Below are 14,664 nucleotides of genomic sequence, written 5' to 3' on the forward strand. Positions count from 1 at the left end.
GCGATTTTCCTTAGCACGGCTGGGGGGGGGGCGGTGAGGCATGTGCAAAATGAAAATTGTAAAAAAACGGGGGAAATGAAATTTTGGTATATTTCCAGGAATGTTACTCTATAGGTCGATTTCGCCAGTTATGTAAAATCGTAATTTGTTGATTTTATATTATTGATCAGTAAAGAAGAACAAAATGCGTCAGAACTCGAAGTTTTTACGCTCAATGTAAACAGGGAAATCGCCCTGCAGAAAACACGGGTTTTAAGTCATACAAGGGTTTTAAGTCATCCATACGGATGCCATGCAACAACCACAAACCATGCAACAAACCACGCAACGCACTGCTGCGATATCACATGCGGCGTTGCATGGCTTCTTCGCCTTGTTTTATATCTGTGTTTAAAGTCAAGGAACCCTTGCAAATTTGTTTAACACCAATTGGACCACCTCAATCAGAAAAGAACCAAGCCTCATTCGTTATTGCCAAATTTAATTGGGCAGTATGATGTTTTACATGAAAACGAATTTTCGTGCCAGTTCCAGTGAATTTTCTACGTAGCACGAAGAAAATTCATTAACATTTTGAAAGGAATCCGAACAAACGCTCCTTGTAAAACATTAAATTGCCCAGTTAAATTTGGCAATAGCTGATGTGTCTTGGTTCCTGCTAAACGCGGTCCATTTGATGACTGTTTGTCATCATTCAACGGCCTCCTCTGATCAAAAGTTAACGCATTTCTGCAAAGTTATCAAATGCAAATAAAGTGAAGTAACGATTTTTAGGACTGATGCCTTCCGACACTTGGATGCGGTAATTGGTTCGAGACTTTGATTGTGTACCAAGACCTTCTCAGATGGAATCGAGTCTTGCGCAAACGGAATAACTCAAAATCCTGCGGGTCAGAGAGAGCAGCAAGACGCGAAAACACGGTGTTTGGACGGTTGGAGATATGGGCTGGTGCCAATTAATTAAGGATAAGCCACCGAACTAGACTTGAACTTGAAATGAAACTTCACCATACTTCGAAGTTTCAAAGTGAATTTAGCGAGTCCTTTGCTGAAGTTCGATTTCTCTTCCTTCGATTCGCACACAGCAATGCTGCCGTGTCGCGCGTGTCACGCGACGTCATGTCGACGTCCTCTGACGAAAGAACGTAACTAAATTTCAATGTTGCCAAATTGCTCCTCGCTAATTGAATTTTCACTAGGAGAATCTTGGGAATGGAGATGTTGCATACGTGAGGAATTTGCGATTTGACAATTGATTCTTTTGTAAAAGTTCGCGAGAAACACGATGGTGCCACTGGTTCTCTCTGAGATTAACTCTCTAGCTCAAAAAAAAGCTCTCAAGTTGAGGCCAAAATGGAGGGGATATCCTACGCTGTCCTAAGAGTTAACGTCTACATCAAGACAATTCTATCTATGCAAAGATAGGGAGCAAATACATTGTCAGGGCTGCCACTTTATTTGGGGACTCTAAAACTGAAAACACGGCATCACTGCTAATGTATTTGCTCCCGATCTTTGCATGGAGAGTTCGTTTTGATGTAGAGGTGGACTCTCTGGATAGCGTGGGATATCCCCTTCATTTCGGCCTCAACTTGAGAGCTTTTTTTGAGCTTGGGAGTTGATTTCAGTGGAAACCAGTGGCACCATCGTATTTTTTGCAAACTTTTACATGAGAATCAATAGTCAAATCGCAAATTCCTCACACATGCAACATCTCCATTCCTTGTTGAAAATTCGTTGTAAAAATCACACAAATTTTGAATGAAAATTACGCAGGTACATTCCTGTTAAAAATTGAATTACTGGAATCATCATTGCAACCTTGGAATGGAGTTACGTCCCTTCGTTGAAGAAACAACGATAAGAGAACAGTATGCACAGTTTAGCGTGATCCGCAGTTAGCGCGTGTTGTTAAGCGCATTGAGGCTTACTTCAGAACATACTTACGGTTATATACCCGTGACAGGCGGTTGGTTTTATCGCTGTTGTTCTTTCGTTTACGCCGGGTTAAACTTCAATTGCCACCTCAAAGCGTGAAATTTTTCAAGCGCGGTGCGATGCGACGCGGAAAGCGACAAATTAATTTTTGAAGCCACCCACGTGGCACTCGCAGTTTTCCAAGTGGACGTATTTGAATAAAAAGAAACTAAATCCGTTGTGACATTAGCTCTGCCGTGTGTGTGCTTTTATGGATGTTGCGGCTCATGATAGTGCGATTATGGTTCATTTTGATTTCAATACTTTCAAGTAATCGCACGCAACGTTGCCACTTACGAGAAGCGCGTTAAAATTTTACATGGTTAAGCCAAGTGCAGTCCCCTTTCCCTTTTGTTAATGAGCTACACAGAAACTGACTTTTTCATGATTTTCTCATCCACTGCCCTCGATCACGTCCGCGATACGTTAGTTTGCACTGCACTGGTTACAGAATCGCACTGGAAAAAAATTCTCGGCGTTTTTACCAAGGTCCGTTGGTACCTTTACCATCTCACTTTGTTTACCAATTATTGGTAATTTTACCAAGACAGACTGGTAAGCTTACCTAAAAACCGGTATTTTTACTGTTTTTTCAGGTAAGAATACCACTTTTATTGGTAATCAATTCCCGATAACTTTGCCATTTTATCTCGGTAATTCTACTACAGTCGATAAAAAATATTAGCGTTTTTACCAAGGTCCAGTAAAATCCCCGAGAAAGTTCAATAATTTTACGAGATTTCCCGATAAAATTACCAATGCCATAAATGGTAATTTTACTAAGAAAAAACTGGGATCAAATAGGACCCTGAATTCTTGGTAATTTTACCCTTTTCTTAGTAAATACACGGAGATTTTTTTTTCAGTGCGCATGGTTTATGCTTGCTGATTGGCAACAAATAACAAGATTTAGTTAATTGAATATATTCCAGGTTTAATATTGACATTGAAATTGGTTCGGAATTTAAACGTATATCCAGACTCAGAACCTCACAGATTTTCGTTCGATGAAAATAGATCTCCTTTTTGAGGAGGGCTCGATACGAACGCGGTTCGCGGGATTTCAGGCGCACTTGATCTAGGAACTCATAACTCCTATTCCCTGAAACCCTAGTTAGAGAAGCTAATTCGCGCAAACTGTGCTCGTGTGGATAAGGTATAGAAAGTTGGGCATCTTTTGAAATGCTTCCTTTTAGAATAGATACAATTCAAAGAACGGGAATCGGCTCGCGATCGGTAGCTTCAAACTATCCAAAGACGGCTTAAATTCCAGGAATTTCGTGAATCCAGGCTTTCAAATTCGCAGAATTAGCAATTTCAGGAATATCCTGTCGGGATTTTCAAATAGTAGCTATGAGACAAACTTTGATGGCACGCTGTTGAGATACATACATAAATATAAGTAGCAAGGTGGAGAAATGATGCTAGGTCCACACCATTTCGCGGGGAAATCAAAGCCAAGAAGTTGCCTTGAGAAGCCTTGTTATAAACAGTATCCGGGCCAATTCGTAGTGTTTTTTTGTTTGTTTTTTTTTCAATTCAAATAAGTAGCTTTATAGCACTTTACAACACCTAACACTGGGGAAAAAAAAAAAAAAAAAACACACTGGATCTAGAGTCCAGACTATTCAAAACATTGACAAGAAAAATACTCTTGATTCAATCAAATTTTTGCTTAAATCAAAGGGAAATCCGCTCAAACTAAGAGGCTTGGTTCTTATTTTAAGCAAAAATCCGATTGAATCAAGAGTATTTTTTCTTGTCGATGTTTTTAAGAGTCTGGACTCTAGATCCAATTTGTTTTTTTTCCAGTGAGTCTCCACTACCCTCTGTTGAAAAATAGCCCTTCGGGCATTGAGCACCTTAACATTTCTGATTTATTCACATCTCTCCAACCTCTCATTTGGCGTACTCTACGCCCGTCCCCTTCGGTGTTGAGATCGATTTCCTAAAAGTTACAAGATGAGGAATATAAAATCTCCTTCAAAATAAGATGGTACCGCCTGACCGCCCCTCAAGCTGAATAAGTTGCTTAAGCGCCTGAACCACTCACTCTCATCATATAATCGCACTCATTGCGTTACGGCATAGGACGCTCATCACTGAAATGAATATGTTCGCAATGAAATTTCTGCCAGTTTTGTTTTTTCACGCAAGTCTCGAATCATTGTGAACGCTGAGAGAGAAGAAAATTTGTGTATGCCACACTCTTTTTATTTGCTGTAAGTTAATACATTCTTAGCGTCTAATTTACCCACGTCAACCTCCGCTTTTTTGGAAAACTAAAGTTAAAATTTTCTAATTCTTTTGTGAACTATCAACGCTACACTCTCTTTTATACTTTTATTTCGAACTTTCCAATTATGCTCATCTTACTCTTCATGAAATTTTCATGCGGAAACTTGTCTTATAGTGAATGCATTTTTGCCTCGTTTAGAGTCAATTCGTCGCCCCGCTGACGTAAGTTCGTATCTTTATTTCCACATGAGCCACGGAAGGCATAGAATTATACGGTGTGTTGAGTTTACGTGGAAATTGAGGTATGCCCTCATGCATAGGAGCTACGAATTGGATGTATTTACGCTAAAATGAACCATGTTGCACACAAACTCCATGACCATGAAAGGTGTAGGTGAGAGAATAAGAGAGAGGAACAAAATCTAACTTTCGTTGATGATATAAGTCAGTAAAAAGATTGACGTTCTTTAAAAAAAATTACTTTCATCCTGACTTTTTTTTTTTTTACAAATAGTTCATATCGCTAAGATCAATTTATTGCATACGATGGAGAATTTACAGGTGTCTAAAAATTGGTGACTTTCTTGTTTAGGATGTAACTAATGAAAGAGTTGATCACGAGAATATCCTTGTTTTCTAAATTGAACAATAATCGGATGAAATACGACACAAAAACAGTATATCTGCTAAAATACGTGTGTTAAAATTGGAAATGCCACCAGATGACGTAACAAGGCGGTGGATTTTCTCACTTTCAAATCTATTTTTCTACAATTCTCCGTAGCAGAAAAACATTATAAAAAATACTGCGAACTCAGCTCATTAAGCACTTTTATGTGAAGCAATAAAACATTTTCGTTGAAATTCTCCATTTTTTATCCCTGAAAAAAAAAATTCGGTCGTATGTACCGAGTTCAGTGTTCCATATTATCCCAACTATTTTGGTTCGTCAAACTGAACTTTAGGTTCGTGTAATCAAAATTTCGGTTTGTGTAACCAAACTTGTGCTGTAAAGTGAACTAACGAACGAAGTTCGGTCATGTATGCTGCCTTGCTAAGGAAGAACGCCGTATGAACATTCAAGAGTTGCCAAATTTTCCTCAATAAAATGTTTATTTTTGAAGAAAGTTATGAATATTTTTCCTTGAAATTTTCAGGACCTTTAGATGAAATTAGGAACAAAATTATCTGAAAAACTAGAGAAAATATTTATGAGTTTTCCAGAAAAGTCTTGTTTTATCAAAGGAAATTTGGCAAATCGTAAAGGTTCATACGGCGTTTTTCCTTAGGACGGCAGTATGCCGAACGTTCGGTTACACGAACGGGAAGTTCAGTTCGACATTCGAATAGTTGGGATGATACGGAAAACCGTTCGGTTCATCATCATACGATCAATTTTTTTTTCAGTAACATGAGATGTGGGAAAAAGTGTTGGAGTCCTGAGATTCATTCCTAGCCGGTGGATAGGTGAATGCACTTCATTGGGGGAATAATGTACCTGTTTACATCCATGTTAGAGGTGTTCTCGATTCCTTCCCTTCGCAATTAGAGACCCACATGTTTTATCCTATAAATCCCGGAGTGCAGTTAAAAATAAAGCACCGGGACATTAGGAACAGCTTTCAGGAGTTCTTACGATAAATCCATTAGATATACCTCTCCCTAAACGATGCGACTGCTCCCGACGTTTATTTTATTTATGCTCAAAATTCAAGGTGACGTTGCGGAGTGATTATCCCGCCCCTTGGCGCGGTTTTTCTCCTTTTTCTTGTTTTTTTGAAGTTGGCTCCCGGGGAGGAACGAGAAATTTCAAAGTTGCCCGCATAAATCACGGCAAACAGCTCATTAAGCGCGGGAATTAAGCGTTCAGAAGTCACAGGATGAGCGTGAGAACTAGGATTACGACTGGAAATGCCACGAAGCCGGGAAAAATGGAAAAATGACTCGTCTCCGGGGTGCCGCCTCCGGGCGGTTTGGCAACAGGGCCTGGCGAAGATCCAGCGGAGACAGTTTTGTCTTATGTCCGGAATCGCGGAGCATAAATTGTCGGCATCGCTGGCAAATCTAGGGAATTATTTTCCTTTATAATTTCATAACGAGTGTCCTGAATTCAGCGGAGAGGAGTCAAGTCGCATTCGATCAAAACTCAGAAAATAAGGTTTCAGCGTTTCTGTTTCCCACGAAACTCGGGGATTCTTTTCTCTGCGGATTGTCACACGAATCAACAAGTCGGATGAGAGGATCACGTCGCATTTGTCCAATTCAACAATAAAATACAACAAAAAATTGAAAATATCTTGATTCGATCCAGAGAAAGAGGTACACGAGTGATAAAAAAGTTAACTTTTCAGGACCACAATTTGAAAATACACAACTAATAAAAAAGAGTTTAAAAAGAGGGCTGGTGCTTTTAATTACGCTTATACTAAAATGTTAGCTGACAGCGTCTAATCGTCGGAATGAAGAATACTTCGAGAGTATACCAGATCCAAACAACGTAAAAACTAAGAATTGAAAAATTTGAAAATTTTTTATAGGTAACTACCCTTAAGTAATCATCTAAAACTCACGTTACCTTTTAATTTTTTCCTAACAAAGAACGCAAGAGATCCTTTCGTTTCGATAAGGGCACATGAGGGTTTTTAAATTTTTCCTCTTACTGGATTTGATTTATTGCCGTAATTTTCCTTGAGGAGAGGGTTAATGTGTGTTAAATCGTAAGGAAAAAATCAAAAATTAACGTGAGCTCTGGTTAACTTAAGAGGAGTCACCTGTAAAAAATGTTCAGATTTTTCAATATTTAGTTTTCACGTTCTTTAGATCAGGTATACTCTCAAAGTTTTCTTCATGACTGAAAAAAAAGAATCCTGAATTTGCCACCAAGAAGTATTTTTAATCAATCATGAAGAATTTTGCTGCTTAATACAACTACGTTTTTGGTAAACCCAACCTTTTTTTTTCTTGTATCAAAAAAGCAAATTCCTGGCTGCAAATTCAAAAATCATGATACTTGGGCCACTCATTTTTTTTTTCTGTTTTTTCTTTTTACCAGTGATTCCGACGATTAGATCGCTGTCAGCTGACATTTTCGTAAGCGTAATCAAAGGCCCTGACCCTTTTTTCAATCCTCTGTTTTACTAGTTGTGAATTTTCAAATTGTCCTCCTGTAAAGTTTACTTTTTTAACACTCGTGTACCTTTTTCTCTGGATCCAATCAAGACATTTTCAGTTTTTTTGATGGATTGAGCGCATCTTATCATCAGTTTTTCTGTGGTAGAGAAGAGCCTCTATAAATACTCCTTGGTGAGTGTAGAGGTTGGCCTATTATCAAAGAGGTGATAGTGCCCCTCTGTCCATCTTTGCTCTGTTTTTCAGTTTGCACTGATTCCTACCTCGGTCAGTTGCATGCTCATTTTCTCGTTTTAATTTTTACATTTTTTAGCTTCTGTTCCAGTTGAGAATGGGCAATTGGGCATGTATTTGGCCCGAAACGTCCTGGTTGTTTTATGTCTCCTCTACCCTTGTATACCCATTTGTTTTTTTTTTGGTATTTTAGTGTGTTTTGTCATGGGAACGGAGTTCCCCATGATATTAGAATCGTTCCGTTGCTTTCGCTATGGGATTCCCTATACCTCTGCGACCTTGAGCGTTTCGCCCAGTCTCCGATTTTTGGTTGATTTTCCGATGTATCAAAAACCGTTGTATTTTTTAGCCAATCATGTCTCTACGTCAAGTTGTGTTGATTGCTAAAATTCGCTTTCAGCGAGTTTTTTTCCAGCTTGAGATGTCGTGTCTGACTGGTAAATCTGCGCAGAATCACGAAGTTCCGTTTTTAGGCAAATTCTTTTTTTTGGGAGGTTCTGATTGGTTATTTTTCGCCATCAGTTTTCTGTTCGTTGGTGCAAAAGATCGCCTACCTCGGTGCTCTTGAGAAGCCGCCATTATCCCACCTCAAATTTTAAACATAGATATAAAGAAATAAAAACCATCGTACAAGGTGGAAAATCGCTCTGGAGGACCCGTTACGGATATATGAGCCAAAATCAGAACTCGATTGATGGATTTAATCCATGAATACAGAAATATTGCCTCAGTTTACTGCCGCGATAGCAAATGCATTCTAAGATGAACCTTGTGACACATGAAAGCATAGGCAAACAATGTCTCACAGAGAAATGCGGTTCATCCGTTGTCTCATATTACCGCAAGGGCCGAACCGCGCCGAAACTTCAAGGACGCCTTTTGTGAAGCCCCGCTCAGCGTCCGAGATCACTTAATTGTTCTTTTTTCTCCAGTTCATCATGTGATCGGAGATAGCTCAGACGTCAACGACACCTTACTAGCGTTTTAATGACGTCCCTTTTTGTGCGAGCGGGGGTTCGAATCTCGTAGGAGACAGTTAATTTTTACTGGTTGTATTGAATGTTTTAGACCAATCATCTAACAATAATTAATACTTGGCAACTTAGGAATCACATAGGTCCCTTATGATGCGTATTCGGGCATATGTGTAGAGTAAAAATATCATACGTAGGGTGTCCCAAAAATACCGGGACTGGTTCTGTAACTTCAAAAGTAAGATAGATACAGACATGATTTTGGTCTCATTTTAAAGATCAACTCAATACCTATCGATTAAAACCAAGATCAGCTCAATCGAATAAAAATTGACCGAGTTATGACAATTTGAAATTAGTGAGGAAAGTTTACCCCTACGGTTTTTAGGAAGATTTTTCGCTTACCAGGATTCAAAAAGTTAATATTCGTATCCACTTTCCTCCGAATCTTCCATAACTTCCTTTTGCTTTTCAAAGTACCTACCGTCTATCCAACCGATTGCACTTTTTCATGCGCTCTTGCCACTTATCCAACATTGTTTTCCTGATTCTTCCTCTGGGATGGAGTTGAAGAAGTTTTGAATTGCATTCTGGATTTCGGTCTTCGATACGAATCTTCGTCCGCGAAGCTCCTTTTTAAGCGTAGGAAACATCCAAAAATCACATGGAGCCAAGTCAGGGCTAAAAGGGTGATGAGGGATTGTTTCAATTCCATTTTTACTCATAAATTCACGTGTTAAGCTCGATGTGTGAGGCCGCGCATTGTCTTGATGGAGTATCCACGAAGCTTTCAAGTCCGACCGTTTCCGGGAAATGTGCATTCTCAACTCCTTTAGTACTTTGCAATAATACGCACTGTCAACTATTGTGTTTGATGGTACAAAATGTTGATAAATGACACCTCGAAAATAAAAAAAACACAATAAGCATCGCTTTATCGGCCGACTTTTCGATTTACGGCGATGAAGAATCTTCCTTAAAAACCGTAGGCGTAAACTTTCCTCGCTGATTTCAAATTGCCATAACTCGGTCAATTTTTATCCGATTGAGCTGATCTCGGGTTTAATCGATAGGTATTGAGTTGATCTTTAAAATGAAATCAAGATCATGTCTGTATCTATCTTACTTTCGAAGTTACAGAAGAAGTCCCGGTGCTTTTGGGACACCTTATGTATACTTTACGCCGAAAAAGCGAACCTGAAACTTAAATGCGTTAACTTCCGAAAACCATATATAATCCAACGAAAATAAATAATTGGTACATAACAGCTTTCTTGTATGCAAAGAAAATAATTAAAAATGTTAAAAAAGAGATGTCAACACAAAATTACATGGCCCCTTCAATTCAGAAGATACTACAAACGAACTGTACCTTAACATTTTCATATCCCAGAAGCTAACGTTCCCATGACGAATATTGCTATCGCTAGCGATTGCAAAATCCAACTTGTTTATTGTTCAATTTGTTTGTTAGATTCCTTTTTTGTCAAGTTTTTCTTCCCATTTGATCTGATTCGTTGCCGTAATTTTTATTCCGGAAAGGGTTAATGTGTGTGACTTCGTTTGTTTCAGATGATAGTGCGGATCTTTGTGGAGGGGGAGCCGGGGTGCGAGGATGTGGCGGAGGTGCCGGTGACGCCGGCCACGACGTGTCGCGATGTGATCGAGTGCGTAAGAGACCCTGGCGACGAGATCTGCACCTTGGTCGAAACATGGGCACCAAAATGCGGTAAGTCACCATCAAGCTTACGAACCCTATTAATAAATTTCATTTTAGTTTTAAAATTAGGAGTTACATTAAATGCATATGAAAATAAGATTAAATAGAACAGAGACTATAATTTAAAATTTAAAATTAGGTGTAATCGGAAAAAAGAGTTTATCGACTTAATACTAGCTAACTAAGTACCAGCTGTTCTAGCTAACTAAGTACTAGCTGTTCTAGCTAACTAAGTTCCTACTAGTTCTACATCATCAGCCACCCGATATCTTCGATTTTTCTAAGGCCTTTTTCAAATGTGAAAATTTGTGATTTATCTCACCGGAAATTAGGAATGGTGAGAATCGGTCAATCGCGCTTGTAACAAAATCGCGTTTTGATAACTCTTACTTACTTTTGCAGTCTATCTGCTGAAACAATTAAACTACATCTTCCGCGCTTTGTGAATTTTAAACTCGAAAGTGAAAGATCTCGATTCGCATGATGCTTTCGACCGCATAGTCATGCTTGCACTCCAAGGAAACTCCGAACGCACGTAAATGCACATCTTCCGCGCTTTGTGAGTTTTAAACACACAAGTGAAAGATCTCGAATCAAATGATGCGTTCGATCGAATAGCCTTGTTTGTACCCCTAAGAATCTCCAAAAGCACGTAATTACACAACTTCCGCATTTTGTGAGTTTTAAACTCACAAGTGAAAGAACTCGAATCACTTGATGCGTTCGACCGAATAGCCGTGTTTGCACCCCTAAGAATCTTCAAAGGCACGTAATTACACAACTTCCGCGCTTTGTGAGTTTTAAACTCACAAGTGAAAGATCTCGATTAGCATGATGCGTTCGACCGAATAGCCGTTTTTGCACCCCTAAGAATCTCCAAAAGCACGTAACCACACAACTTCCGCGCTTAGTGAGTTTTAAACTCACAAGTGAAAGATCTCGAATCACATGGTGCGTTCGACCGAATAGCCGTGTTTGCACCCCTAAGAATCTCCAAATGCACGTAAAGACACAATCTAGCAACGAGCAAAACTTTTACCCATTACGGCTATATTCAGAGATGTTTTACCTTTTTTGGGTAAAGAAACGGAGGGTATGGATTCGATCGATATGAATCGATCGAAGAATAAAAATGCGAATCGATTGACGTAAACCAATCGAAACCGTTTCGATCGACAAATTATGAGAAAACCGGTGTCGAATCAATCGACATGAATCGGTCGAAAAGTAAAGACGATCGATGTGATGCGATCGACAAAATTCGATTGATTCACGGGGTTTTCGATGGACTCACGCGCGACCGATTCACGTCGTTTGGTTGGTTCACGTTTTCATTTTTTGATCGAATCCATACATTCCTAACCCGGGGGGTGGGGGGTGGGGGGGAGAAATGATCGGTTATCGAATTTCCCCCATGTGAAGCTACGGTAAAAAATCGATTATTATGGTGTTAGCTGAAAAAACCCTGTTTATCGATCCTTTGCCATAGGTTTAAACGGGAGATCAATCGATGCAATGCAAAGCACGCCACGGCACTGAGTATACTTACAGGTAAAATATCCCGACTTGCTGTCGTGGCGCGACCTAGAGAACGTCGAGTTGACGTCGGCGTGGCGCCACCCTCATGAGGGACGCGTCTGCGTGTCACGGGGTCACGAGTGAGCACGACGTCCCGTCACCCGGCGGGAGGGACGGCGGGGACGTCGGGCAATTGACCCCAGGTTGACGGGCTCTCTTAACTAGCCTATAAAATTCATCGCAGCCGCGTGCTTCACCGCTAACTGCCCGCCACCGAGGGATGGGTACAGCCTCGCGTTGCCGCTTCGCGTGAGGAAAGCACCGCTATATTGAGAAAACAAAAATTACGTTTTATATTATAAAAAAGGGGCTTTGACCCCTGGCCGCTACGTGGCCCAACCCCCAGAGGGCGCTTTGCGCTCTTAAGAGAGCGCGAAGCTAAGTCAAGCGCTAGGTCAAGTTAAGACGTAAGAAAACGAGTGAAATGATTTCAGATAGTGTTGCATGCCATAGGCGGTTCTAGACCTTCATTCTTGGGGGTGCCCAGAGGTGGAAAACGTCGGAGACCGGCTCCAAAGGGGACGGTCGCTCAGGGGAGGCCTAAGTTTCGGCTCTCAAGTTTTATCCCTTCCCTACCCTTCTTTCTCTTTTTCTCTCCTTCCTCTCCACTTAAATACCTGTAAATTGAATTTATAAAATTTTCAGCAAAACTTTCCTTCAAAACTACATTCTTACTATAAAAAAACAGTGGAATCTTTATGAAACACGGCCATCAATTTTAATTCTGTTTAAAACATTTTCAATTAATTGCTGGGATTTTTCTCAGTGTGAGCGAATACAGAATCTTTAAACGCAGTAATATTACGGTTCCGATAACCGTACTTAATTTTTGCTTGGGGGTGCCTGGCACCCACTGGCACCCCCGTAGAACCGCCTATGGCGACACATACTAAGCGAATTTCATCACAGATCCTGGATGCAACTATTCGGGCTCTAAGGATGTCCGTGTTGCATACCCTCCAACTTTAAGGCGTTTTGACTCTCCATCCGTGGAGTCCGAATAGTTGCAACCATAGATGTTATAATGAAATTCACTTAGTTTTTGTCGCTAGCAGTACTAATTGAGGGCGCTTTATTTGCGCTTTTGGCGCTTTCACAGCCATTGGAATTTTGCGCATTTTGGATTTTATCAATCCAGAATTCACGCGTCCGCATGTTTTGTAGTTCTTGACCTCTAGGCAACCACAAGAATAAGGATCTAAAATTATTCATGCAAATCATACTTGGACTTTGAGCATGAAGGAACCAAGCCACATCCGCTATTGCCAAATTTAATTGGGCAATTTAATTTTTTACGTGGAAACGGTTGTGCGGATTTTAGTGCAAATTTTAGTGAATTTTCTGCAAAGTGCGAAGCAAATTTCTTAAAATTTTCAACGGAATCCGCAAAAACGTTCCTTTGTAAAACATTAAATTGCCCAGTTAAATTTAATACGGTAGTTAAATTTGGCAATAGCAGATGTGGCTTGGTTCCTTTCTGCTAAACGTGGTCCGCTTGTAATATCCCTTCGTTATTAACTTGTGTAAACGTATTCCGTCCTTTTTCAGTCTCGACAGACCTTGTCGTTTTAAGGTCGAAGTTAAAAATGTTCGAAAGGACTGAAAATTACGCTCAACATTTTACGGACGAGCGATTATGCAAGTGCACCAGGTTGGTGCAAGATTTCCTCCTCATTTCGGCGCAGCAGCGTGATAAAGTGCAATTAAGGCATGAAAGGCGGCAACTGATTCCGAAACGAGGATGAGGGAAGAAGTAATTAATTCATTCCGTTGAGGCTCTCCGAAAACTAGGACAAAATTAACTCGATCTTAGCTTCTTTTTTATGGCCTTTTAAGACGAGTTAGCATCTTCTCTACTGTTCGGTAGAATTGCTGACGACATGAACTCTTGTTTCGATTAAAAATTTACCGGAGGAAATTGCATTTCTTTTGACCGGCACACAGTGGATCCAGTCAATGGGAGAGGTCGGACAAACTTCGGAAACTTTAAAAGCTTATAACTCCGTTTATACATAATTTTGAGGTTTTAAAAGTGGTTCCATTGGTTTACTTGTGAAATTTGCCTCTATGAGCACCCCTTGAAATTTAAAGTGTGACGATATAAACATTAAATTTCGCAGTTTTTATCAAACATTTCATGTCCGACCTCTCTAATTGACACGATCCACTGTGTGGCAACAACATTTAAATGCAATCTATTTACACTGTTTTCTCCTCGTCCAAGTGCGTATCGAGGTGAAACGAGGAAAAGCGTATTTTGTTTGCTATGTCTAAAGATTTCCGCTCCTATATAAACCCTCCTGAAGAAGCAAAATCTAATATGAGATATTTTAAAAAAATGTTCGAAATATTGCCCTCTCTGAAAAATTAAATGCAGAAGTGCCGTCGCTGTCGATTACAATCTTGAAAGTCGTAATACACGTATCTCGAGACGTTTCCAAATCCTCGCTCAGGTTGCCAGATTATGCCAAGAAATTTGGATATTTTACATAGGTTTAAAAGGGGGAAAGTGCTGATTCTTTACCACAATCTGACCACAATTATTCTCGCTGTCTTTATATGTTTTAAAGAAAAACGAAGGAACTTTACGGTTCGACTGCAGACAGATCGTCGCTCCCCTGATGTAAGGTCACATCTCTATTTCCTTATGAACCCTAAAACGCATAAAATTAAACGGAGAACAGGTATCACGTGGAAATTGAGATGCATTCTTACTTCAGAGGGGTGCACGGAAAAAAAATTGCTGTTTCAACAATTCAATTGCTAAAAACAGTGAGTGCAATGTTTCAACGCAGATTTTACAACAAAAAAATG

At 39.9% G+C, this 14,664-nt stretch overlaps 1 protein-coding gene across 1 annotated transcript in view; it reads left to right on the plus strand.

Annotated features, from left to right (window-relative positions):
- ASPP (Ankyrin-repeat, SH3-domain, and Proline-rich-region containing Protein) overlaps positions 1-14,664 on the plus strand; it is a 687,069-nt gene that overhangs the window by 215,663 nt on the left and 456,742 nt on the right. The window contains exon 3 of the mRNA XM_072302246.1: positions 10,125-10,281. Coding sequence (XP_072158347.1) covers positions 10,125-10,281 — 157 coding nt within the window. The remainder of the gene's footprint in view (positions 1-10,124; positions 10,282-14,664) is intronic.

The sequence above is a fragment of the Bemisia tabaci genome, chromosome 7, assembly GCF_918797505.1.
Source record: "Bemisia tabaci chromosome 7, PGI_BMITA_v3".
NCBI classification, from domain to species: Eukaryota; Metazoa; Arthropoda; class Insecta; order Hemiptera; family Aleyrodidae; genus Bemisia; species Bemisia tabaci.